General features: G+C 36.6%; 2 protein-coding genes across 3 annotated transcripts; one reads left to right on the top strand and one right to left on the bottom strand.

Moving 5' to 3' along the window:
- Positions 1-9,618: 9,618 nt before the first annotated feature.
- LOC113108430 (sodium/myo-inositol cotransporter-like) lies at positions 9,619-14,722 on the bottom strand. 2 transcript variants are annotated; one of them, XM_026271558.1, is made up of 3 exons: positions 14,341-14,722; positions 13,659-13,697; positions 9,619-12,132 (listed from the first exon to the last, which is right to left on the bottom strand). In XM_026271558.1, the coding sequence occupies exon 3, from the start codon at positions 11,860-11,862 to the stop codon at positions 9,733-9,735; it is 2,130 nt and encodes a 709-aa protein (XP_026127343.1). In that variant the 5' UTR covers positions 11,863-12,132; positions 13,659-13,697; positions 14,341-14,722; the 3' UTR covers positions 9,619-9,732. The 2 variants fall into 2 exon arrangements, with proteins under 2 accessions (XP_026127343.1, XP_026127342.1); XM_026271557.1 differs by lacking the exon at positions 13,659-13,697.
- Positions 14,723-15,788: 1,066 nt separating this feature from the next.
- Positions 15,789-18,073, top strand: LOC113108428 (ATP synthase subunit O, mitochondrial). The gene is made up of 7 exons (XM_026271556.1): positions 15,789-15,921; positions 16,327-16,377; positions 16,588-16,698; positions 16,796-16,925; positions 17,165-17,277; positions 17,422-17,508; positions 17,832-18,073. The coding sequence occupies exons 1-7, from the start codon at positions 15,895-15,897 to the stop codon at positions 17,940-17,942; spliced, it is 630 nt and encodes a 209-aa protein (XP_026127341.1). The 5' UTR covers positions 15,789-15,894; the 3' UTR covers positions 17,943-18,073.
- Positions 18,074-25,067: the final 6,994 nt, after the last annotated feature.

Below are 25,067 nucleotides of genomic sequence, written 5' to 3'. Positions count from 1 at the left end.
CACACACACACACACACACACACACACACATATATATATATATATATATATATATATATATATATATATATATATATATATATATATAACTTTAGATTTCTCAGAATATTCTTAGACGGTCATGGAGAGAGAGATGAGAGATGAAAAAATATGAAGACATCATGGTAATTTTCCATGAAGTCTGTCCCTTCTAGCGTTAACGTGCCTCACCCAGTTTCTGTAGTTTGATCTGTGACACCCTCTTTACCCTCCACCCTACTAGGTTTTATCATGTACCTTTATGTTTTTATTTTTTAGTGTTTTTTTTTTTTTTGCAAGATGATGCTGAAAATTGACACTTTATATTTACTTATTTTAGAAGTATCTTTAAGCACAGTACATCAGGTTTCACTAAAGATAACCAGTGTAGAAGGTGCATGCAGCTGCATACATTACACATTGGACAACACAGACCTTAAAAGAGACAGTTAATGGTTAGAATCAAAAGGGTGATTTAATACATAACACAATAAATTGACCTGAAGGGTGTGGAGCAATGTAACTTTCCAAGGTACTGGAGCAGAAAAACAGAAGCATGAGAAGAAGGAGAACTCATGTTAATGACTGGTCAAGGGCTGAACATCATCAGTTAAGCAGGCAGCAAGAGCAGATGTAAAATGATACATCTTTACTTCTGTCAATTTAAATAGTAATTTCAGTAGCGTTTAGTAGTTAAATATGTGTTCTTCACCTTGTGCTAAACTGGTTTGGCAGTGTGGATCCTTTGAGGTCTGTTACCACAGTCCTGAACTCACTCCTAAAGCCTCTTGGTTAATGCAGCATCCATAAATATTTCTCTTTTCAGATGCCACTTTTAGTAATAATTGCATTAGATGAGGAATCTCCTGCACAGCGGAACTGCTTAATCGGCCATCTATATTGAATTTTGGGAATGCGTGTCATCTGTGTTTGTTTTGCTGTGGGTTGTGGTGGAGAACAGTATGATTCATCATATGAGATACTGAACAATGCTGTTTTCCATGTGCCTCTGCCCTGGTGTGTGATGACTTGTGACAGGTTTACATTACACCTAAGGCTTGACAGAGATGTTGTCTTTGAGGGATTGTTCACATTGTATCATTCAGTTAACTACTTTGTATTATAACCACAAGCATGATTCATACCTTTTAAGATTGAGGATAATTGTCATTTATTTATTATTTATTTAACATGTATAGACTGAATAACAATCAAAAAAATCCAGAAAAAAACACATTATATAAAGGTTAGAAATTGATATGCATTTCAGTGAGTGAAATAAGTATTTGATCCCCAAGCAATACATGACTTGTACTTGGTGCAGAAACTCTTGTTGGCAAGCACAGAGCTAAGACGTTTCTTGTATTTGGTCACCAGGTTTGCACACACCTCAGGAGGGATTTTGGTCCACTTTCCAGATTCTCTCTAAATCCTTAAGGTTTCTTAAGGTTGTTGGCAACTCTAAGTTTCAGCTCCCTCCACAGGTTTTCTATAGAATTGAGGTCTGGAGAATGGCTAGGCCACTCCAAGACATTAATGTGCTTCTTCTTGAGCCACTCCTTTGTTGCCTTGACCGTATGTTTCGAATCATTGTCATGCTGAAAGACCCATCCATGACCCATCTTCAGTGTTCTGGCTGAGGGAAGGAGGTTCTTAGTCATGATTTTTCAGTACATGGCCCTGTACATTTGCCCCTCAGTGTGGTGAAGTGTTCCTATACCCTTAGCAGAAAAACAGCCGTAAAGCATAATGTTTCCACCTCTGTGCTTGACTGTAGGGATGGTGTTCTTGGGGTCATAGCCAGCATTTCTCTCCCTCCAAACACGGCGGGTTGAGTTAATACCAAAGAGTTACATTTTGGTCTTATCTGACCACAATGCTTTCCTGATTGTGGTGCGAGAGGATGGAAGATACACTTTGTGCTCACAGGTAACAAGCTGACATTAGGAGTAACTTCTTAAAGGGACAGGACTAATCTGTACAACCCTCCCTACTCTCCAAGAACTGACCAGAGTGAACAACAGGGCTGGCAAAATCACTCCGGACCCCTCACATCCAGCACACTCCCTCTTTGAATTGTTGCCATCTGGTCGGCACCACAGAGAACTAGTACGCACCAGAACGACCAGGCACAGAAACAGTTTCTTCCTTCAGGCAATTCATCTTATGAACACTTGACAATAATTGTGGAACACACAATATTTATACACTTATATACTTATTTATCTAACACACATACTTAGTTTACATTTCGAATTTGCACATAATATACCTGTACATACACAACTGTCTATTCTAATATACCTGTGTAAACAATTGTCAATCTGTATATTGTAATTCCCTATTCACTTGTGTTTTTGTCCTGTCACCCTTGTGTAAAAAAATTTATACTTTATTGTTTTTGTAAAATATTCCCTGGTTTAAAAGTACATTCCAAATATGCTAACAAAAAATGTAAATCTTTAAACATATAAAAAGTATATTAGCATCATGCTTTTGCCTATTTTCACATTACAACTTTTAGCATACTTTAAAACAATTCTAATTTAGTATATTTTCAAAAAAATATATATAAAAAAATAGATACTTGAATTGATAGTTCTGTTTATTTTTATAAATATATTTTTTTCACTTTAATTCAATATACTTTATGAATATTTTTTAACTGTGTGCAGAAAATGATCATTGTAACAATGCGTTGAAAGTTTACTTTCAAAGTATTAAATAACCTGAATATCATTACAAAAGTCAAATTGTTTAGTAAATTTTAAGTTTACTTCTTCATTCACTTCATTACTTGTACATACACTGTTTTCAGAAAGTAATAAAACTTTAATAAAAATAAAAAAAGCAAATGCATTATAAAGTGTACAGTCAAGTAAATACTGTCTATGCATGGCCAAAAACTAAAGTACGCTCACTCTGCATTAATATTATATCATTGCATTACATATCATTATACATTTTACCGAGAAATAAAATTGAAAAACATCTGGATACCCTTGTGAAAAATAAATATACTTAATTGCATTTAAAATATATTTGTTTTATGATAAGTATACTAAAAACAGATAGACATGTCTATTCTAAATGTAGGTCAGTGATTGGTAGGTAATGTACATGACAATGTTAATGTATTTGGTCTTGGCCGAATAGATCAGCTACACCGCTGTTGCTGGAGACTTGTACAGAGACCTGCTAATGTAAGAATATTGCTTCTGCAAATATAACATCTACATGAAATAACGTTTTAACGTCGGCCTAAATATAAGCTACAGTATGTTCAGTAAAGGGGGCTTGATAAGTGCTACCTGGGATAAGTCAGTTTCTCCTCGCCTAACTTTCACAAACTGTGAAATTCACTAACAATCCATTTTTGTTGTACTTTTGCGAAACATCTGAACCCACTAGAGTGCAGATTATTGGGAGTCTGTGTTGCAGAAGAAACCTTTAGTCTAGAAACTCATTCCAGCTAAATACACAAGTCTCACCATGTATTTCAAATCTGAGAATAATGAAATTATTTGAAGATGAAGCTGTGTAATTCTTTTATGAGACTTTCTTTTTGGGCAAATAAAAGAAAATGAAAGAAACATCTACTATGTTTCTGCTAGGTGCTGTAAGGGCCAGAATTACCAGAATTTCCAAACGTAACTTTTGCCTGCAGCACAAATGTAAAACCAATTTGCAAATAAGACATTTAAATTTGTTAAATAATGAAGTAATACTTTAGTAATTATTTTTTATTGAATCCTCTCTTGATCTGTTATGATAAATATTATGATATAATGCACTGTATTTCAATTTTACTTGTTGAGTATAAAAATAGTATACAAACAGGGGCATTGCACAAGATCCGGGCCCTATGCATAGGCAGCCCTAATGGTCCGCTATGGCCCCGCCCATGAAAATATCCAGGTAAATAAAATATATTCCAGACTTTCAAGGGCCCTTTCTTCCTTTGGGGCCCTGGTAATCAGTACTGGTTCTACCCCCAGTCCGACGCCCCAGGATACAAATAAATAATTCATAATTATGCAGTACTTTTTTATAATTATGACCTTTACCTTATATACCTATATATAAACACACACACACACACACACATTTTTACCACACTTCACATTAGTGCTTTTCACAATTTTGCATGGTTGCAAAGCAGCTTTACATAGATACAGATAGTCGTTACAAAAAGTAAAGTTGTAAACATATAGCAAGTTAGTTTGAAATGATGAAAGACATTCACGTACTTGATCAGAGAGTTTATTTTAGTAATAATCTATAAATTATGTTATATAATCATAATCGTTAAAGAGTCATTGTTTTTGCATTAAAAGATGATTTTGACAATGATTTTATTAGCACACAAGTTTACTTTGAATGCCATTGCAGTGCATTTTAAAGTTACTAAAAGTAAAGGATATGACCTCAGTTTTTTAATGCACATTTAACACTCTTAAAGTGTAATTGTAATGTCAGCAAAATACATTTGTTTATGCTGAGTGAATTCTGCATTTCAAAACTTAAATACAAGAAGGGATATTTAAATTGTACTGAAATATACTTAAACTATTTCCACTATTTCCACTTTTGCACAAACAAGTATATTTTTTACAACTTTAGTTGTACTTAAGCAATGCTTTGGCACAACTAAAATTAATTTAGTACAAAATTTGTTCCAATTTAACAGACTTTAAGTATACTAATTTATAGTGTGCCACAAATACATTTAGTTATACTAATGTACGTACGAATAAATTGTGCTTAAGTGTACATTTTTATGTACATTATGGAAAGTTTTTTTCACCTGGGGTAGTTTATTTCCAACAAGTAAAACTTTCAAATATTATTTCTGAATTACAGTTACAATCAGCCTTGCTTGCAACTTATTTGCATGCAAAGTGCATTGTTTTGTTTGAATTGGGCATTAACTGGAGTGGCATATTCTGCTACTAGTGCAATTTCCACAGCTTTATGGCCTTTAGTAGTAAAAAATGAAGCAGTAAGTCGAAAACTATTCTAGACTAATAACTAATAGACTATTCACTATTGGAGTCCGGCTGCAACAAAGAACAAAGAGCAGCCCCCGGCATTGTTTTGCCAGTACTTTTCCACTGCCTGTAGTATCAGCACCAGCCTCAGGAGGAAATGCAGAGAAAGAAAAAGAGGTCATAGTAACATTAACCAAATATAGGAGCAAATAAACGGGTATACGTTTTCACAGAACTGCTCTATGTCTGATAAGATGCTGTTAGGTTGAGTGGTACGGAAGAGGTCAAATATCACCTGTTGAATGGATGAGATCAGACTTTCCAATGTTGCACTTCTCAGTACTGCATTGGTTCTCTTCATTCTCAAGTCCAACAGTCTTGTCATAATACTTTTTCTTTGCTCATGGATAAGTAGTTCAAACCAGATATGGATAGCGATAAGGTTAGACAAGATTATGCCTATGATTAGACGAGGAATGTTGAATCTCCCATGCAGGTGAACACAGGATGTATCGCATCGGCTTGGTTTCAAGAGCTTGCAGCATGTAGATTGTGATTGTCATATATTTGGAACGTTGTCAAAACAGATTCTTGGAACATATTTCTGTTTTTAATCTTTCTCAGAAACATCAAACAGAGGATTGACACACCCTAAAAACCTGCAGGGCTTTGCCAAACAAAGGTGCGAGGTGGAGGTTGGCTCAAAACATTTATTCGCCCACGCATTTTCATCTTCAGGAAAGTTTTCCACTCGGTCACCTCCATTCCTAACATGAATCTGAATGCAAATCAAATGGAAGCTGACAGTGGAAAAGTACTGTGCAGAAAAACTGTCATACTGCAGAGAGAGTGAGAAAGAGAGGGAGCACTGTGAAACTGTATCCTTTACAAGTCATTTCAAAGCAATGCAAAATCTCAAATCTTTATTTTATATTCTTTCAAAGGCATATTTATATTAATTTATATCTATGTTCTACCAATATAACTACTGTGTGACTTTATATAGCTAATGTGCACTGTATATGTTATTGAAATGGTTGATTCTCTGCGTGTGTATAGTAATTCTCTTCCTATTGCAGAGGGATTAAAATATTTATGCAGAATATTCATTTATGGGGGAAAAACAACAGGACTAAATAACTTTATGCACAATTTTGATGCCATTGTTCATGCAATATCATGATAGCGCAAGAAATGATTATCAGAGGAGCCATGAATGATTGATAAACAAGAACTTTGAAATGCAGTGGTGTTTGAAAATATGAATATGACATTAATTAAAGCTGCAAATAATTTCTGTGGCTCAGTGGTAGACTATTGTGTTAGCAGGGCAAAATGTCGTGGGTTCAATTCCCAGGGAACACACATACTGGTAAAATAAAATTGTATAGCTTGCACACGTTGTAAATCGCTTTGGATTAAAGCATCTGCTAAATGCATAAATGTGAATGTAATTAAACAACATTCAAATAAAAAGCACAATATATAAGATTAATTGTCAAATAACCAAGCTCATACAGTTTGTAGTTCTCAAATTAATGTATTTTTATTCATCCGCAACTTTTGATAATAAAAGCAGCAAATGTACAATGTACAAAACATTTGTGTATTTCTGATAAGATCAGAGATCGAAAGCAATAAACTCCATATGTATCTTTTTAGCTCATGGAACTCATCACAATAAATCGATAAAGCCAGATTTCTGGCAACACAAAACATCATAAGAAATGTACACATTCTAAACTAAATCAGACAACATAAATATTTGAAAACCATTCAATGACAAATGATTCAATACAAAACATGAACTACTGAAAACAAAATCAAATATAATCACAAAAAACATTTTATTGTTATGAAAGGCCATGTTAAAATAAGAATCTCAGACAATGATGTTGAATTAAATAATGTAACGGTCATTTACAATTCACATTATTAAACACAAAACAAACAACATATACGTGCCTTCAAAAAAAGAGAGAACCCCATCATCATTTCACTACTAAATAAATGGACAAGTATTCAAAACGTTTGGGTGTTGGTTTGAACATTTGTGGTGTTTCCAAAACCAGCAATCAAATATTCCACACCCCTAAGCAAGTAGTAGTATGGCATTGCTAGAAAAAAGGTCATATGCATTATATAAGTGTCCAATGTGTGCTACTGTGTGTCTGCTACAAACAATAGAAGAAAACTGATCATGTATATTGTTATTTCAAGGAAATCATGTCAGGGTTGGATGATGAGAACAATGAATCTGAATCAATTAGGCCTCAGATAATCGCAACAGTTGCTAAACTTTGTAAATTTGATTACAGCTTATGCATTAATATGACCAGGGATGCAACATTACAATTTTTTTCAGATGCGTTCCGATCCAAGTATCGGGTGATTCCGATCCGATACCAGCGTTTTTGTTTTTTTAAATCAATGTAGAATTTCTATACTTCTTATCGTCACTCTTTTGTGTTAAATATATATATAATATATAATCATAATCTATAACAAAAATACTATTTTAAACTAGGTTAGCAGATAATTTAGCAGTAAAGGTTATTCTTGAAAAATCATGAGTGCACAATTTTATAAAATCTAATCATTTAGTGAGGAATCAATAAAAGAGAATAAGTGTATGACTAAATCTGGTAAAATGTTACATTGCTCTTTATATTGTAAAATACATAAAAACATGTAAATGCATTTATATATAAATATAAACCAATTGAATAGTACAGTAATGAAGGAAGCAATATATGAGAGTCCTATCTATCATATGTTGCTGCCACCATTACTGTGCTATACATCTCATCTGACCGATACCCGATCCAGCTAAAAAAAACATATTGTGTATTGGATCGATGCATCCCTAGATATGACTGAATCTACAAATAAGAAAAAAATGAGCTGATAGCTGCAAAGAAATAGGAATCACTTCAGTAACATTCACAAGGACCACAAGAGTCCAAAACCAAATCGTCAAATTGGGGAAAATACATATAAAAGAATGAATGTCTATTAAACATTTTCTTTTTATTTATGTACCACTTTTACAAATAGATATCTGTACAAAAATGAATTTAAACATATGGAGTGATTTTACATAGATATAAATTATAATGTAAAACAATAGCTCTCCATTGACTTTATCCCTACTTTATTTGGAATGATAAAAAGTCACCTTTTGCAGTCCCATTAAAAAAACCTTTCTACAACTCTTTTGACAATTTCTGAATTTAAATGACATTACATTTAAGGTCTCTTCTCAAAGTATTAATACAACATTGTGAACTTGTACTTAAATAAATAAGTTACATCTGTCTAGAAAATCCCTCATGCACATCTCATTTTCACTAAGGCCATCCAGCAGTTCCCCTTTCTCTGAACAAATAGTGCATTCAACAGCAGATCAACAACAGGCAACGCCTGTTACTGCAGCCACAATCAAATTCTTCTTCTAGAAGAACAAGATACTATTTTGTGCAGCAATCAAAACTGGACATCCAAGTCTTCATGTTTTGGGATCATAATATCAGTAATGATATCAGTTATTAACATTTGAATGACATTGTTCCCCAGCTAGAATCTTTTTTCTATGGCAGCCCTTATGGTCATTTAGTAACATCCATATAACCACTTTCTGCATTTTAGAATTAAGTTGTTTTGTAGTGATAACATCTTGGAAGTCTATTTTTTTATTATTATTTATTTTTTCACATTAAGTGTTATATTTACAAAAAACAATGTCTTCAAGGCTCTGCACATATCCTTATGCTCTATTTAAATAAAAAAATTGACATCATGATACCCACCTATTGTCACTGTAAATTCTTCATTTTCACCATTTCTATCACACATTTAAAACTTTGGAAACACTATTCCAGTTACGCAGGTGACAGACTTACATGTGAGGTCTGGTTTTAAGAATTCGTTAGTCCTAACAGTCTGCAAATGCAGAAGACAATTTCCTTAAACATTTACATACTACTATATGATTGGAAAAAATAGCTTGAGGCCAAAAACTGCCTTCATTTGTGACCCTGGACCACAAAACCAAGTCTTAAATCACTAGGGTATATTTTTTTGCAATAGCCAAAATAACATTGTATGGGTCAAAATTATAGATTTTCCTTTTATGCAAAAAATCATAAGGATATTAAGTAAAGATCACGTTCCATGAAGATATTTTGTACATTTCCTACCATAAATATATAAAAACATACATTTTTGATTGATAATATGCATTGCTAAGAAATTCATTTGGACAACTTCAAAGGTGATCCTAACAAACCATACATTAATGGAAAGCTTATTTATTCAGCTTTCAGATGATCATACATCACTTATAACTGGTTTTGTGCTTCAGGGTCACATTTTGGTTAGGAGGAGTGCACACATTAAGGCAAAATTCACAAAGGAATAAAAATAGTACATCCTACGTTACCTTAGCTCAACCAAGTGTACTATAAACTATAAAAAAGCTATGGTCTCAGAAATCTATTTGGTTGTCAACACAACACAAAGAACAGCTGAATATTTTCAAGGAGGTATGACAGAACAAAGGTTAATGAATAAATAACCTCTATCAGTATGGAGAAGCAAGTTTTTAAAATAAAAATAAACCACACTGTAAATATTACAGACCCTAAATGGCTTATAATAACAAATAGTTTATATAAATGTGTTGTCTTTCAGACAGGCCTTATGGTACTGCGAGATCAGCATATTACAAGGAGAAGTACACAAACATGAAAACACCCAGCGAACAGACAAATACCAGGCCTAAGTTAAGTAAGAGCTTGATCTTAGGAGGCTCATGAAGCAATTCACGGACAGCTCCTTCATCTTCTTCAACCACTTTGGGTTCGACACCAGATGTTTTCTCTTTGTGACAACAAATCCAGTCAAACACTTGCAGGCAGCTCTCTTCATCACACTTGTCTTGATTCTTCTGTTTTACAAGGTTTGCATGACCATTGGCATACAGCTCCATCGGTGTGGATGCCTCTGTGCTGGGGGTCATGGGATCTTGCTCACAAGGGGAGGGCATAAGGAGGGTCATGTCAGCCCCATCAAGACATCTTTCCTTTTGGACATCTTCTGGAACATCTTTCTTGAGAACACCATCGCCACTGCCATTAGTGAGTTTGTACATCTCCTCTCGTTTTGTCACAGGAAGGCGTTTAAGTTTTTTCAAGCCCCATATTGTGGTACGCTTGACCTTCTCCTCTTCTGGTGGAGATGTGCACAGACTGACACACACAGCCACCAGCCCTGAGATCCAAAACAGCCCGGCAGCAATGTACATGTAGTGGACATCTGTGATGAAAGCCGGCCGTTCATCCGGCTGGTCGCATTTTGGCTCACGATATATGAACCCAAGGAAGAGGCGGGCAGTGCCTAGTACGAACCCAGTCATGCCACCCCAAAATGCGCCGGTCTCATTGCAACGCTTCCAGAAGACTCCAAGTAGAAAAAGGGCAGCAATGGGTGGAGTCAGGTATCCTGCAATTTCCTGGATGTACAGGTACATCTGGCCACCTTGCATCTCAATAATGACAGGCACCCAAGCAATGCTGATAGTTACCATGAATAGCACAAATAACCTGCCGACGACCACCAGCTCACGGGAGGAGGCACATACACGCAGCATTTTATAAATGTCCAGTGTGAAGATGGTGCTAGCGCTGTTAAAAATCGAGTCTAGGTCACTCATGAGGGCAGCAATCATCACAGCCATCATCAACCCCCGGAGACCCACCGGCATCACGCTCATAACCAGCCGAGGGTAGGCGATGTTGGAACAGCCAGCCTGACTGCCACACACAGCCATGCAGTGCTCTGGTCCAATGCATGCCAGCTCATCAGGGAACAATATTCGTGAGATCATCCCTGGAATAACAATGATGAACATGGGAAGGATCTTCAGCATTCCTGCCATAAGTGTGGAGCCTTTGGCATGGGCAATGTTCTTGGCAGCTAACACTCTCTGGACGATGACCTGGTCAGCACACCAGTACCAAATGGATGAGGGTGTTTGACCCAAAATGAAGCCTGGCCAAGGGATGTCCTCATCCAGTGGCCCTCGTAGGAGCTTGAGGGAATCTGGCTTGGGATGGATTCGGCAGGAGTTTGTGTACTGGAAGCTGAAGTTGCTGTTAGCTAGGATGGCTGTGACATTGGGGACTGCCTCCATGTATTTTTCCCGCACCCCTTCCAAACCACCGACCTTGACCAGGCTGATGATGGTAAGGGTTAACGCACCGCCAACCATAAGCACAGCCTGTAGAGTGTCCGTGTAGATCACAGCTGCCAGTCCACCGGTAACTGTCAGCAAGGCGGTCATAGAGATAAGCAAGATGATTGACAGGTAGAGGTTCCAGCCAAGAGACTCCTGAATGAAAAGAGCTCCTGCGTACAAGTCCACTGAGAGTTTAGTAAAGATGTAGACCAGAAGTGAGAGGGCTGCAAAGTAAATCTTTAGCCGCTTGCCCCCATAGCGCTTGGAGAGGTACTCTGGCATGGTGTAAACCCCAGAGTAGATGTAGACTGGAATGAACACCCAACCAAGTAGCTGCAGAAGCAAGAGGGCATTGAACTCCCAGGCACCCACTGCAAAACCACTGGCTGCACCAGAACCAGCAAGTCCAATGAAATGCTCGCTGCCGATGTTGCTGACAAACAGTGAGGCGCCAATCACAAACCAATTCATAGTTCGACCTGCCAGGAAGTAGCCACTGACAGTGCTATGGTTGGCCTTCCACATGGCGAGCAGGCCAATTACAAGCACAAGCACAAAATAAAGTGCAACAACTGCAATATCTGCCGCCTCCATCACTGGTCCCGTTTTTAACATGTTTGAGCTACTGTTCAAAATGCAATTGTCTGCAAAAAACTGGCTTATCTGGGTAAAGTTGCAAGTAAAAGCACATGAAAACTCTTATTTCTTTGGTTTGCTGTTTTTCTAGAAGGAAACGGAAGCATCCGTCTGTCAGATGAATTTCTATTTGGTTTGTGTTTGGTTTTGATTTGATTCGTTATCCAACGGTGCTCTCATGAAGCACGAGAGTTATTTTGGGGAGGATGTCTCTGGCTTCTGGTCTAGAAATGGCAAGAGTTTACATTCCTGCAAGACAGCAAACACAGAAAGAAAGAGACAAAACAGGGCATGCATTAGATCATGTGTGGATCAAAAGACTAAGCTAATGACAGATTTTCTCAACCCCATTCATTATTACTAGCCATTTACTATAATCACCACAAAACAGAAATTTTTATAACGATTTTATTAGTAACATTCTTACAGATGTTATTCTGAACAATACACAATGATTTACAAAGGAAGAAAAAATATTTAACATTTTATACATTAATTGGTATCGAACAATATTGGATATTTAATTGTGCATTCTCATTTCCCTTATTTTACATTTAGATTAACAGTGTTATTAGTATTTTAAAATATTAAGTGAGGCAAAGTTAAACACTGTTAAATACAACCTTCAGCAAATCTCAAAATTAATTTAACTGCACATAATGTGATGCTGCCTAAATTAATATAGACTTTTAATATCAGTGTATCCTTAGAAGAAATGAATAACAGCAATGAAAAACACTGTTTAATTCACTCTGTCCGTTTTCAAATAAGCTATATTATGATAAAATAATAACAAACATTCATCATAATCATTATACTCCTTTCAATTTTTTTCTCCTTCCAGTCATTTTTGATAGTGTTGTCAAATCTTTGTCTCCAATCACTGCCGGAGTTTAATGTTTACATAACACTGGACATAGACAAATGTGCCGCATCACTTTTCGAGCTCTGCCATCTGAACACTATACCAGCTCGGACTTCAGGCTGTAATTCCTTGTGAATCATAGGGCAGATTATTGCATAACACTACACTGGTTGGTTCTAACCGCTAGCTTAACATCCCATCTAATAGCAAGCTAAAGGTCAGACTGCAACAGCCCTGACAACTAGTTTGGTCGTTTAATGTTGAGCTTTAAAGCGGAAGTGAGAAACAAAGATTTAAAAGTAATCAATGGTAACATACTACCAGATCCTTATGCCATTTAGCAAAGAAAAAAAAAACTTTATGGAATGTCAAAAAACAATGACTACTGCTACCTATTGGTTATAATGTGAAACTGCTACTGTAACTCATTTAAGATGCATATCACATATGTATCTGACATATGCTGTCAGAACAATGGCAACTCTGTACTTCTTACATTACAGCCCAACACTGGAAGCCATGTGCCCAACTATTACAAAACAAAATCCCTTATCACCAGTCTAGGTTAAATCCACACAATGAGGAAAAAAATAATTATCATTCCTCTTTACTTTCTTTTTTTTTTTTTTAGCCCAAGCCTAGGTCAGAATTACTGTATACGGTGGTGATTACAAGCATACCTTTTGTCATGGCTTTATCTATGTATCAAAGCACACCACCATAACAACATGCTACTGTAACTGTATATCACAACCTGTGCTGATATTATCAGGTTGCATTTGCTCAACAGCGTCGCTATAAATTGAGCCTAACTGACAACACATCACAAATGACAAAATATTAAGTCAATACTATAAACAACTAGGTGTTAAAGAGACAGTTAACTTAAATTATGTCATCCTTTACTGACCTCATATCATTCCCAACTCCATATGACCTTCTTTCTTAACTTGAACACAAAAAGGAGATGTTAGGCAAAATGACAGTCTTGATCACCATTAAGTCAGTCACAAATATTCTACCTAACATCTCCAAAAAAACTGTCAAAATGGGGGACTGGGGGATGACAATTTTCATTTTTTAATAAACCATCAGATCCCTTTAATTCTAACAACATCCATTTGACTCCTGCGAAATTTCTAGAAGCACCGCTCGCTGTCAAAAACGATGCTTTATGCTGTAATGTTTTATAGTGACCGAGACAGTCGTTACGTATTCACCCTCAAAACCTGTACTGACCTTCTTCTTCTGTCACCCTATAATTTTCAAAAAAGCTAAATGATAAAGGTGAATGTTTTCCAAGATGTCACGCCTCCTTAAATAAATAAATAAGTAAATAATTTTAAATGATCTATCCATTTAATTTACGACGTATTTTTCGTTATGCCATTTGAAAAAACCATTTTAACAAGACTTGTTTATATATCTTGCAGATATTTACTACTAAATCACTAAATTCTTCAAATATGGCGCATTTGTACGGCAACAGTCTCTTTACAAGTATATGTTTGCCAATCATATATAGCGGCAGATGTTTGCGTGGCTCAGTTTAGTTACCTTCAAAATTCCTGTTTGATCAATATACAACTTACCATTTTCATGATACAGTCTTGAAATAAAGAACTGAGCAGCGCGTGTTACTAAAATGAAGGAAGGGCTCCAAGCGACGTTGATCATCTACATCAATTCTTGACAGCTTCAATGCGGAAGGAGGCAAGATATGTTCGTTGTCGGACAGCGTCTTTAAAAGTTCAGAAATGGAAAATTCCATTCCTTCGGAATGAATGGTGCCCCAAACGCGCCTTTTATAAACGTACATCCACTCTTGATCTTTCCTCTGTAAACGTCCTTCCTTGCTGTACATTCGGTCTGTAACGTGGCCAGTGCGTGTAATCGACGGGTAAACCACGCCCCATACAAGAGATTATCCTAAGAGCCTTACATGATTAAACTTTTTTGCAGTCCTTTAGTTAATACTGGAAACTACTAGAAATCGCCCTCTTTAGCCACGGTCAAACCTCCTGGACTAAATCATTAGGCAGGGCTTTTGCAGATATAAGAACAATCTGGAAATGCACCACAGTGCTCATTAAGCATGTTCTTTACTAAGTTAGTTTGCCTTAGTTTTACTGTATCTATGCTAGCATTTAATCCAACAAATAAATATATTGTACAGCCATTCTGTCATAAGGAATAAGAATAGAAATATAATATGAATGGAATAGAATAGAAAATAACAGAACAAAATTCTAGTCTATCAACAGATTCGCAAGGTCCATCCAAGATCATCCAATGTAAAAAGTGAAAAAGTGACTTGACATACAGTCAAATATGGTGACTCATAGAATTCATTCGTGCTCTGCATTTAACCCATCCAAAATGCACACACACAGTAGTGAACGCACCAAAAACAAACACAATTAGTCATTGCTTATGGTATATCTTTATCAATAGTCTGTATCTGGGTGAAAGGATCAAGATAATTTTGTGACATGATGTCATATGCAGCTGACGTACTTGCTCATGGGGTGAGCTGCATCTGTCCTCTCACTAAACAAAATAAACAGATGAGAAAGTGCAATTTAATTAAATAGCAGTACGTAAGATTAAGGTGTTGTTTAAAATCAGCTGAGATGAGGTACTGTCATTTATGAATAAGGGCACATAAATCTTTTTAGACACATTAATTTAATAAAGAAATGCTGGAGGAATTACTGCAGTCAGTATAGGGATCACCTTGATCATTTTACAATACAGGATTGAAGGTTAGAACTGTGATCTTTAAGCATGTTTCCAAGCTTTCTGTAATACCTGTATATCAGGTTTGGCCAACCTAAATTGATTTTTATTTTGGACTGGCCACCAGATTTAAGATGAATGCTAGGCTACGTTACCAATAGGTAGTTGATTCAAGGGGGAAAAATAAAAAAGTGTATATATATAAAAATAATAAATAATAAGTGGAAGTTTTATAAATAAGTTTCCAAAACGTTTTATTTTTTAAGTATTCCGTCATTTTTTCGGAGTAATTTTCCACTGTCATGACTAACCACATTTCCCACAATGCATGATCGCAGCTGCTGTGTAGTTCTTCCCAGACTTGCACGCATGCGCAGTGCTTTTGACCTACACAGTCGCAGGAGAAAATGGCAGCGCTTGGAGTGGGGCTGCAGGTAGGACATTCTGAAAAACCTTGGTATTTGTATGGTAAACCACGAGCTGTATGGCTTTGTTTAGTTAAATATAAGTAATCTTTGGAAAATAAAAGTATTTGTCCATGTGAATCAAGCCGCTTTTTCTGATAACGGACCGAGGCCTTGACGGGCATCGCCTAATCCGCAGCCTGTTACAATCATTCAAACCTTTTGTAAAAGTCGCCTGATTTAATAATGTTCACTATCGTCTCTTTCTTGAGCTGTGTTCGATACATGGATTATTTTTACGTTCTGCTCCTTATACTGTACGTTTTAAAGTATGTGAATACGAGAATATATTTATATTTATAACCTGGTCGTGTCATTGAGAGTCTGTTAAATCTGTCAAAAAATGTGTACAAGTTACTGTTTCTCTCTCCGCAGGTGCGTCAGTTTAGCACCTCTGTGATCCGACCAGTAGCAAAACTTGTCAGGGTAAGCCTTAAAAATCATCCATGCCAGTGTATAAATATATACTATAATATATAACTAACTTGTGTGTATATATATATATATATATATATATATATATATATATATATATATATATATATATATGCATATATGCACACTGTAGCAATATAAGTATTATTGTGTTTTAAAAATAAATGCTAGCTGTATTCTTACCAAAGTATCTTTCTTCAGCCTCCTATCCAGATCTATGGGGTGGAGGGCCGTTATGCTACTGCCCTGTTCTCTGCGGCCAGCAAGCAGAAGAGCCTCGATAAGGTCGAACAGGAGCTTGGCCGCGTTTCTGTGAGTTACACTTTGGATTTGCGTCTCTTTGTTTCTGCTTGTTTTCCATAATGCTTCAATCAATTCTGGCTCATCTTTCCCTTTTCCCACATCCTAGAGCCTGATTAAGGATCCTAAGCTGTCAAGTATCGTGATGAATCCTCATGTCAAGCGCAGTGTCAAACAGAAGACTTTCACTGATGCTTTGACTAAGGCCAAACTCTCTCCCATCACCATCAACCTCATCAGTGAGTTTTCCAACCAGCCTTTATTTTCACTATCACCCAGGTTGATTCAATGAGAACTATGATGCAATTAAAAAACAATTGCACATATTAAGTGAAAAGTGTGTAGAAGAGTGACTTAAAAAAGCATTGAAATTCATGATAATTGCATTTAGTAAATTAGGAGTAATTTATAGGTTTGAAAGAGTATTTTTTTATATATATATATATATATGAATATTTACAATTATTTTTGTTTTCAGATGTCCTAGCAGAAAATGGCCGCTTGACCTTGACCCCTGATGTCATCACAGCCTTTGGCAAAATGATGAGTGCCCACAGAGGAGAGGTCACATGCTCAGTCACCACCGCTCAGGTAAGCTGTGCATACATTTATGCACAAATACATTTACATGTTATTATCAATACTAAAGTAAATGTTTTGTATTCTGGGTGCGTAAAATATTTGTGTTAGTAATTCATTAAAGTTTTGAATGAAACCTTTTGTGTCTGTGAACAGCCTCTAGATGAAGCTAGTCTTGCAGAGCTGAAGGTGGCACTGAATGGTTTCCTGGCCAAGGGAGAGACCATCAAACTTGAGACCAAGGTAGGAGGGCTTGTTCCCAAAAGTTGGCTTCATTATATTCTAAAGTGCTAATTTTAAAATGAAGGGTATTCAGGTCAGCATAATGTTTTGATTTAGATTTTGTTCTCTGAAGTTTAAAAGGGTGACGATCTTCATCTATCAAAGCATAGAAAGAGTGCTAAAACGTTATCTGCTCATTGAGTTAGAATTAGGCAAAACCTTTATAAAATGACCTTGTTTTGTCTCGTCATTCACTCAACCTTGTGAATTTGAATGCATAATAAATGATTGTTTTAATCAAAAGGATTTATTACAGATGTTTAATGTGTTTCTTTTCCTCACAGTCTGATCCTTCTATCCTTGGGGGCATGATCGTGAGCATTGGTGACAAGTATGCAGACATGTCTACCAAGACAAAGATCCAGAAGCTCACCAAGCTGATCAGGGAGACCTAAGTCCTGTGGACTGACCAGACCTAATCAAACCAAGATTCAGGGGGTGACGAAAGAACAACCTCTCTCTGCTATTGTGTAATTGATTTATCTTGTCCAGTTGTGAACAAAATAAATATTATGTAACATTTAAACTTGTGTGTGTTATTTTTAAATTAAATATTGCATGACACCATCTTATTTCCAATGAATGTGATTACATCAATACCACAGTACCAAAACCAAACTAATACAGTTCATGGGTGATAATGCAAATTTATGCTTTATTTCTTGTAAGTTATTTTTTGTTTTGGTTGCAATAGCTACACTAATATTTAGATTGGTTACTTTTTCAGTTTTTGTAAGTTTAATAACTCCATCTTGACCTGCTAAACATTTTGGTCTCTCTAAATATTTTATAAACTAGGTTTTAAGGGTATCCACTGATTTTACTTCAGCAGTTGTAGTTGGACATTTCTCTGGGTCTTCAAATATTTATTTTATTATTAAAACAAAGTTTATTTTTATTTTATTTATTTTAATCGATCTTTATCTACATTTTTCATTGGATCATAATTTTTAACTTAGGTTTGAATAGGTTTGCTTTCATTGTCAAACCCCAGCGTTTATATTTTGATTTTATGATAAACACAAGAGGGCGCCAGCGACTCAAAATTTGCACATGTAATCTGACCATATGAAGGTATCTTTGGTGCTGAACAACTGAGCGTCTGTAGACACGTGTACCAGTAAATTTGAAGTCACAGACAAAAGTTGCAAAATTGTATAAAACAACCGCAACACTTGCACCTTCTTCCGGTGCACAAATCATATTCTACGAATCACAAATCAAGAAACTCATACGCTCACGTTTTGCTGCTATTGTTTCAGTGAAAATGATGCAAAGCATTCACACACCTGCATCAAAAAAGGGGAGTCACTGACTGTAAAAGAAACTGAGGCACTGTTGTTCAGAGAGTTTTGGCAAATCAGAACAGCTACACTATCCGATATTAATATCGGAGAATGTCAGACATACGTTGCATAACTGCTAGCTAACCTTAAAATAGAAAAGAAAACAGAGTCAATAAACACCCTTGTTATGTACATCTTTTGTACTTTATTTTCAGGTTGTGGTCATTTGTCATGTCATCTGTAATCGTAGCGGCGCTAACGACGACAGTTGAGTGTTAGTTACTACATTAGCAGAGTTAGCCACCAGCTGCTGCTCTTCATTAACCCACAGAACTAGACTAGCTACAGTATATACAGGTCCTTCTAAAAAAAAATTAGCATATTGTGATAAAAGTTCATTATTTTCCATAATGTAATGATATTTAAGATTCATTGCACACCCACTGAAATATTTCAGGTCTTTTATTGTTTTAATACTGATGATTTTGGCATACAGCTCATGAAAAACCAAAATTCTATCTCAAAAAATTAGCATATCATGAAAAGGTTCTCTAAACGAGCTATTAACTTAAAGGTGGGGGGGGGGGGTGAAATGCTATTTCATGCATACTGAGTTTTTTACACTGTTAAAGAGTTGGATTCCCATGCTAAACATGGACAAAGTTTCAAAAATTAAGTTGTACGTTTGAAGGAGTATTTCTGTTCCAAAAATACTCCTTCCGGTTTGCCACAAGTTTCGGAAAGTTTTCGCTCGCTCGGAGCGAGTCGTTGCTGCTGCTGCTCTCGTTCAGTTTCAGCCTCTGGATCTGATTCTGGATCATAAATATACCCTGAATCTGACTGTTAGCCATGGTTTGTTTGGTTTGTTTTGGATGATGGTTTTGTCCTCAAGATAATGTCACAGCTTCCAAACGCTCTCAACGCAAAAGCCTACTCGCGCTCGTGATTTTTTAGCTCCGTCCACACGTCACGCCTCCAGTCGGTCGTGTTTTTCCGGGAAAAATCGGTACAGACTATCTTTCTCTTATGAATATAATAAAACTAAAGACTTTTTGGAGTTATGAAGGATGCAGTACTACTCTATAGGTACTCAAGATTAACAGGATATTGAGTGAAAACGAGCATTTCACCCCCATTTAATCATCTGAATCAACTAATAAACTCTAAATACCTGCAAAAGATTCCTGAGGCTTTTAAAAGCTCCCAGCCTGGTTCATTACTCAAAACCGCAATCATGGGTAAGACTGCCGACCTGACTGCTGTCCAGAAGGCCATCATTGACACCCTCAGCGAGAGGGTAATCAGAATCAGAATCAGAAAGAGCTTTATTGCCAAGTATGCTTACGCATACAATGAATTTGTTTTAGTGACATAAGCTTCCAGTACACAGAGACAACAACACACAGAAAAAAAAAGAGATTTACAAATTGGCAAATAAATAAGTTATAAACAATTGTGCTATAAATGATAATGGAATAGGATTGAGTGAGATGCAGGAATGTTCTAGGATGGAGGGTTAACAAATAAATATAAGGATATTGCACGTTTATAAGCATAAGTAGGGAACATTTAACTGTTCATGAGGTAGATTGCCTGGGGGAAGAAACTGTTCTTGTGCCTTGCTCTTCTGGTGTTTGCGGCTCTGAGGCGCCGGCCAGATGGCAAAAGTTCCAAGATGGGGTGACTTGGATGTGAGGGATCCAGAGTGATTTTCTGAGCCCTTTTCCTCACTCTGGATGTATACAGTTCTTGAAGGGTGGGCAGGGGAGCACCAATAATCCTTTCAGCAGTCCGAACAGTTCTCTGTAGTCTTCTGATGTCTGATTTTGTTGCTGAACCAAACCAGACAGTTATTGAAGTACAGAGGACTGACTCAATGACGGCTGATTAGAACTGTTTCAGCAGCTCCTGTGGCAAGTTAAACTTCCTCAGCTGGCGAATGAAATACAACCTTTGCTGGGCCTTTTTCACAATGGAGTCAATGTGACACAGAAGACATAGAAAGACATTTCTGAACGAATAGGCTGTTCCTAGAGTGCTGTATCAAGGCACCTCAGCACCTCAGTGGGAAGTCTGTGGGAAGGAAAAAGTGTGGCAAAAAACGCTGCACAACGAGAAGAGGTGAATGGACCATGAGGAAGATTGTGGAGAAGGACCGATTCCAGACCTTGGGGGACCTGCGGAAGCAGTGGACTGAGTCTGGAGTAGAAACATCCAGAGCCACAGTGCACAGGCGTGTGCAGGAAATGGGCTACAGAGAAGCAGCACTGGACTGTTGCTCAGTGGTCCAAAGTACTTTTTTCGGTTGAAAGCAAATTTGCATGTCATTCAGAAATCTAGGTGCCAGAGTCTGGAGGAAGACTGGGGAGAAGGAAACGCCAAAATGCATTAAGTCCAGTGTGAAGTACCCACAGTCAGTGATGGTCTGGGGTGCCATGTCAGCTGCTGCTGTTGGTCCACTGTGTTTTATCAAGGGCAGGGTCAATGCAGCTAGCTATCAGGAGATTTTAGAGCACTTCATGCTTCCATCTGCTGAAAAGCTTTATGGAGATGATTTTGTTTTTTAGCACGACCTGGCACCTGCTCACAGTGCCAAAACCACTGGTAAATGGTTTACTGACCATGGTATTACTGTGCTCCATTGGCCTGCCAACTCTCCTGACCTGAACCCCATAGAGAATCTGTGGGACATTGTGAAGAGAAAGTTGAGAGACGCAAGACCCAACACTCTGAATGAGCTTAAGGCCGCTATCGAAGCATCCAGGGCCTCCATAACACCTCAGCAGTGCCACGGGCTGATTGCCTCCATGCTACGCCGCACTGAAGCAGTCATTTCTGCAAAAGGATTCCCGACCAAGTATTGAGTGCATAACTGAACATAATTATTTCAAGGTTGACTTTTTTGTATTAAAAACACTTTTCTTTTATTGGTCGGATGAAATATGCTAATTTTTTGAGACAGGCATTTTGGGTTTTAAAAATAAATAAAGTGAAGTGACATTCAGCCAAGTATGGTGACCCATACTCAGAATTTGTGCTCTGCATTTAACCCATCCGAAATGCACACACACAGAGCAGTGAACACACACACACACACTGTGAGCACACACCCGGAGCAGTGGGCAGCCATTTATGCTGCGGCGCCCGGGGAGCAGTTGAGGGTTTGATGCCTTGCTCAAGGACACCTAAGTCAGGGTATTGAAGGTGGAGAGAGAACTGTTCATGCACTACCCCCACATTCAATTCCGTCCGGCCTGAGACTCGAACTCACAACCCTTCGATTGGGAGTCCAACCCTCTAACCATTAGGCCACGACTTCCCCCTTCCCCCCTTTCATGAGCTGTATGCCAAAATCATCAGTATTAAAACAATAAAAGACCTGAAATATTTCAGTTGGTGTGCAATGAATCTAAAATATATGAAAGTAAAATTTTTATCATTACATTATGGAAAATAATGAACTTTTATCACAATATGCTAATTTTTTGAGAAGGACCTGTATTAGCAAGATTGGTTAACAAATATTGTTTATTTAAGTGTTGTATGGTAGTAGTTTTTTCTGACCATAAACTATAAAAAGCTGTTGTGACTGTCTGTTACATGAGATTTCTCCAAGCAAAAACACAGATGTTGATTATGAGTGGCTCATTATATGGCCAGCTGTCCATTTTATTGAAATGTAGAATTAGGTAACCCAAAATATTTTGATTTTGCATTACATTTACATTCATGCCAGATGCTTTAATCCAAACCAACTTGTGCTGCATAAGGTACACATTTTATTGAGTTAGGTTATCCAAGCAGTAGCCTATTTTCAGGTACTTCTTTTGTTTTTTATTTTCTAGTTTGTGTTCTGGATCATGTCATCTGCAATACATTCCAGTCCGAGGCTTTACTTGTGATTGCCATCATAATGGTGATGACATCAGCTGGTAAGTTAGCCAAAGTAAATTAGTTAAAATATTATTAGTTTTTATCGTTATCCATTTCCTGGGAATTAACTCTATATAGCACTTTGCTTTACTGTTTGATCTAGTCAAGTCAAGTCACCTTCATTTATATAGTGGTTTAAACAAAAAAGATTGTGTCAGAGCAACTGAACGACATTAATTAGGAAAACAGTGTATCATTAATGCAAATGACAGTTAAAGGCAGTTCGTCATTGAATTCAGTGATGTCATCTCTGTTCAGTTTGCAAATCAAGTTAGTGATACCGCTGTAAATGAAGTGTCCCCAACTAAGCAAGCCAGAGGCGACAGCGGCAAGGAACAGAAACCCCATCAGTGACAGACTGGAGAAAAAACCTTGGAAGAAACCAGACTCAGTCGGGGGGCCAGTCTTCCTCTGACCAGACAAAATGAATGCATTGTAAGGAAAGGAGCTTTGATGATTTGTGATGGAGTATAAACTAATTGCACTTTCTTTGTAGGTGCATTCAGATAGTGTATTTAATACATTTATTCATCTAGCTGATGCTTTTATCCAAAGCGACTTAAAATTGCTATATATGTCAGAGCTCACATGCCTCTGGAGCAACTAGGGGTTAAGTGTCTTGCTCAGGGACACATTGGTGTCTCACAGTGGATTTGAACCAGGGTCTCTCACACCAAAGGCATGTGTCTTATCCACTGCGATAAATTATAAGGGCATTCTTAAGCAATTATAATGAATGCACAATGCATTATAAGAAAAGCTTATAATATGTTGTATCATGAATATTCATAAAAACAAAATTAATTTTAATGAATTATAATATTTATTTATTTGTGGTTATAGCTTTTAAGAGTATGATGATTTAAAACACACAAAGAACATGTTGCATCCACTTAAGTAACATTGGATTATATTTTTCATAGTTATAATGTATTATAAATCATATATCTTGCCATGTTATTAATGTTAATTTACATGAAGCAAAGACCACTTATAAATAATAACAATTATAATATATTTTTTTCTCAAACAGCTGTTAGATCAGATACCATATTAATGTGTAATATGCCACATCTGTTTGAACTAATTTTATTGTAATATCAGTTTGGTTATTTTGATGGTGCACCAACAGACAAACTGACTATAAAAACTTTGCAAATACGTCAACATTTTACCTTAACCTAATCCTACTAATACTCTAATGAGAGTAAGTTGACATGTAGTTGCAAATTTCCTTATAGTCAATAGACTATAAGGGGACCATAAAAATAAAATGTAACCTAATATAAACAGTAATACATATATAAGTAAATGTAGTAAATTTAATTTGTTATTCATTGTGTCATAAATAATCATACTCTTAAAAGTTATAACCACCAATACATAAGTATTATAATGTATTTTAATCAACCCTGGTGCCACCAAATGCCATTCAAAGTCACAGATCAGATTCAGAATTCAGAAAAAGGGTTAAAACAAAAAGCATTGTTTTTTTTTTAGCAGCAGTTTCCCGGGAAAAAATATATAAGAAAACATTCTGCTAGTGTGCAAATCTCATTGCAAGGATTCACATAGTGATTTGCAGATGCAAAAATTTGACTGTGACTTCACATTTTTTATGCAGATCGGTGAATGGGTTTTGCACCATATTCACTGCAACAACAGTAGCAAAAAATGTGAGCGTACACATTTCTTGATTTGTGGTTCATAGAATAGGATTGGTTTGCCTGAAAAGTGAAAATTACATACACGTTGTGTCTGTGACTTCAAATTTACTGGTACACATGTTGCTATTCTCTACAGCTACAAATTCCACTGTCACAGACGCTCAGTTGTTTTGCGCCAAAGGTACCTTCATAGCTCAACTCATTCAAGTGGTACTCATTTAGAGGTTTTTATTTCTGTCCTTTCAAAAAATGTTTGATATTCCTCTCATACCTAACAAGTTTTAACCCCAGAATTAGAGTGAAAACCTTTGTGCTATCTTGAAAAATACTTTAGAACTCAAACAGTGCACTGGATAAGAGCTGCTTTGCATAACTACATAAAAGGGGCCACCTACTGAGCTATGCTACTCTGTTATCTGGATAGCAATTTTTCAGGAGCAAAACTGTTTTGTTACTGGTAGCTTAAATTGTAACTCAAATTAAGACCAGTGTTTGCTGTGGAAAATATCTTATGTTTTTTTTTCTGTAGATTATCTCACTTGGTCAGTTTGTGTTAAACGCATTAATGCATTTTCTAATATAGCCTACTATACTATTTAAGGTTATAAAAAAGTATTTTATGTTCACTTAAGCT

This window comes from Carassius auratus, chromosome 9 (assembly GCF_003368295.1).
Source record: "Carassius auratus strain Wakin chromosome 9, ASM336829v1, whole genome shotgun sequence".
In the NCBI taxonomy this organism is placed as follows: Eukaryota; Metazoa; Chordata; class Actinopteri; order Cypriniformes; family Cyprinidae; genus Carassius; species Carassius auratus.
The sequence above is the reverse complement of the archived record's forward strand: the minus strand, read 5'-3'. Positions and strand labels throughout refer to the sequence as shown.